The following is a 2612-nucleotide window of genomic DNA, read 5'->3' as shown; positions in this document are numbered from 1 at the left end:
TTTCTCAAAGTGTTTTTGTAAATATTTTGCTGTTATCTAAGGGACACACTTTGGTCAAGTGCTTCTCCACATTTGCTACAGATATGAGGTCAGAAATTAAAAAATGTCGGAAATTTGAATACAGTCTTGGACACATTCTTTGGGTTTCCATATGCTATAAATCCTCCAGTGTTTTAAAAATGTTTGATCAATGCCGAAAAGCTTTGCAAAAATTTTTCCACACATCCTTTCACTGGTATGAATTCTGAGTTGCTGAGTAGGGTGTGAACAACTATTGGAGACTCTGTCACCTATTTTACATTTATACGATTTCTGTGCTATCATATCTCTGGTGTGAAATAGTGTTGAACTACTGTGAAATAGGGTTGATTCTTCCTTAAAGACACTGATGCAATGTTTTCATTGTAAAACTTCTCTCCAGTATAAAATCTATAATGTTTAGTAAGATGTGATCTTCAATATTAAAAGCTTTGCCAATCTTCACATTTATAGGACTTCTCTCTAGTATGGGTTCTCTGGTGTCGAGTAAGTGATGATTGTTGATTAAAAGCTTTGCCACATTCTCTACATTTGTAGGGCTTCTCTCCAGTGTGGATTCGCTGGTGATGAGTAAGTGATGATTTTTGACAGAAACTTTTGCCACACACTGTACATTTGTAGGGCTTCTCTCCAGTGTGGATTCTCAGGTGCTGAGTAAGTACTATTTTATGATTAAAACTTTTGCCACATTCTTTACATTTGTAGGGCTTCTCTCCAGTGTGGATTCGCTGGTGCTGAGTAAGTGATGATTTTAGACTGAAATTCTTGCCACACACTGTACATTTGTAGGGCTTCTCTCCAGTATGAATCCTGTTGTGGTAATAGAGATGTGAGTTTGTATTAAAACTTTTGCCACACACTTTACATTTGTAGGGCTTCTCTCCAGTATGAATCCTGTTGTGGCGATAGAGATGTGAGATGCTATTAAAAGCTTTGCTACACTCTTTACACTTGTAGGGCTTCTCTCCAGTGTGGATTCGGTGGTGATGAGTAAGTGATGATTTTTGACTGAAACTCTTGCCACACACTGTACATTTATAGGGCTTCTCTCCAGTGTGGATTCGCTGGTGCTGAGTAAGTGATGATTTTTCACTAAAACTTTTGCCACACAATTTACATTTGTAGGGCTTCTCTCCAGTATGAATCCTGTTGTGGCGATAAAGATACGAGTTTATATTAAAACTTTTGCCACACACTTTACATTTGAAGGGCTTCTCTCCAGTATGAATTCTCTGGTAATTTTTAAGGCTTGGTTTTTGACTAAAAGCTTCGCAAAATTGTTTATATATGTGGGGCATCTCTCCAGGGTGTGTTGACTGGTGACAAATAAGATTGGAGCTTTTATTAGAAGTTTTGTCACCTTCTTTGCATTTGCATGGCACATCTCCTGTATGAACACTGTGATGTTGAGTAAAGTTCTTGAGTGCATTGCATTCTTCACTTTGGTAGGTCTTCTCTGCAGAATAAATTTTTTGGTGTTGAGTAAGTGTTGAAAATTTTTTTAAGTCTTTGCCACACTTTTTACATTTAGAGGTCTTTAGTTCAGTATAAATCCTCTGATGCTCAACAAGTTGTAACCTTTCACTAAAAGTTTTTATGCATTCTTTAAATTTGTAGGGTTTCTCACTGTCATAGTATCTACTGTATTTAGAAGATGTTGAGCAAGCCAATGCTTTGATATATTCTTTAAACATATATGGCTCTCTTTCTCTATAAATTATCTTTCATTGAGCAAGCTCTGCACTGTGATAAAGAACCCTTTCATATACCTTACACTTGCAAGTTTTGTCTGGACTGAAGCAGACTTTCCCACATTTTTCATCTTGGTATGTTTCCTTTCGAAAATGCCTAGGGTTTCTCTATATTCATAACTTTTATCACCAATGTAAATATACTGGTAATTACTCAGGATAGAGACATGGCTAATGGTGTTACTTATAGCATTATGTATATAGTGCACTTTCCAGAAATCTGTATCAGAATTATCATTGAGCAATAGTGGGGAATTACAAACCTTTCTATAATTCTTAATATTGTCTATTTGGGCACAAGGAGAAATTACTGTATTGTTGCAGAAAAATGGACATTTTGTAAAGAAATTCTCAAATTTTCACTTTTAAAAATATCTTCTCTGTGCAAATGTTTGAATGGAAGTTTAACACAGTGCTACATTTATAATTGGCCAAGTTAATAACTGATGCATGGACAAGATTTCAAATTTTCCACATTTCTTTTCACTTCAAAAATGGCTGTGGATATATTCTTACAGAGACACAGCTCCTCAGAAGTAAGTGAAATAAACTGAAGTTTTTCAGATATTGTTTCTGGTGTCCTTTGACCATAAAATTTTTATCATAAAATGGGACTACTAATTGGTTTTGACCACTATAATATGATTTTTGAACTTCACTCTCACCTATATTTTCCCATTGTTTTCTTAGTTGTAAATGGTTAATGTCATAATTTCCATATCTTCCCTCTCTCTCTTGTATTCCCTGCTCTGGTAAAATTTCTTCAGGGTGATGAGAAGTCATGGCTGAAATAAAAATAATAATCATGTTTACTTAGTGGGC

The 2612-nt window shown here is 35.3% G+C and overlaps 1 protein-coding gene across 1 annotated transcript; it reads right to left on the bottom strand.

The window, feature by feature from the left end:
- Positions 1 to 461: 461 nt before the first annotated feature.
- Positions 462 to 1733, bottom strand: LOC144250613 (uncharacterized). The gene has a single exon (XM_077793518.1). It carries the CDS (start codon positions 1731 to 1733, stop codon positions 462 to 464), a length of 1272 nt encoding a protein of 423 aa, XP_077649644.1.
- Positions 1734 to 2612: the final 879 nt, after the last annotated feature.

This window comes from Urocitellus parryii, chromosome 16 (genome assembly GCF_045843805.1).
Source record: "Urocitellus parryii isolate mUroPar1 chromosome 16, mUroPar1.hap1, whole genome shotgun sequence".
NCBI classification, from domain to species: Eukaryota; Metazoa; Chordata; class Mammalia; order Rodentia; family Sciuridae; genus Urocitellus; species Urocitellus parryii.
The sequence above is the reverse complement of the archived record's forward strand: the minus strand, read 5'-3'. Positions and strand labels throughout refer to the sequence as shown.

Excerpts from the sequence above, each read along its gene's own strand:
- LOC144250613 (XM_077793518.1), bottom strand. The coding sequence starts at position 1,733 with ATGTTTAAAGAATATATCAAAGCATTGGCTTGCTCAACATCTTCTAAA.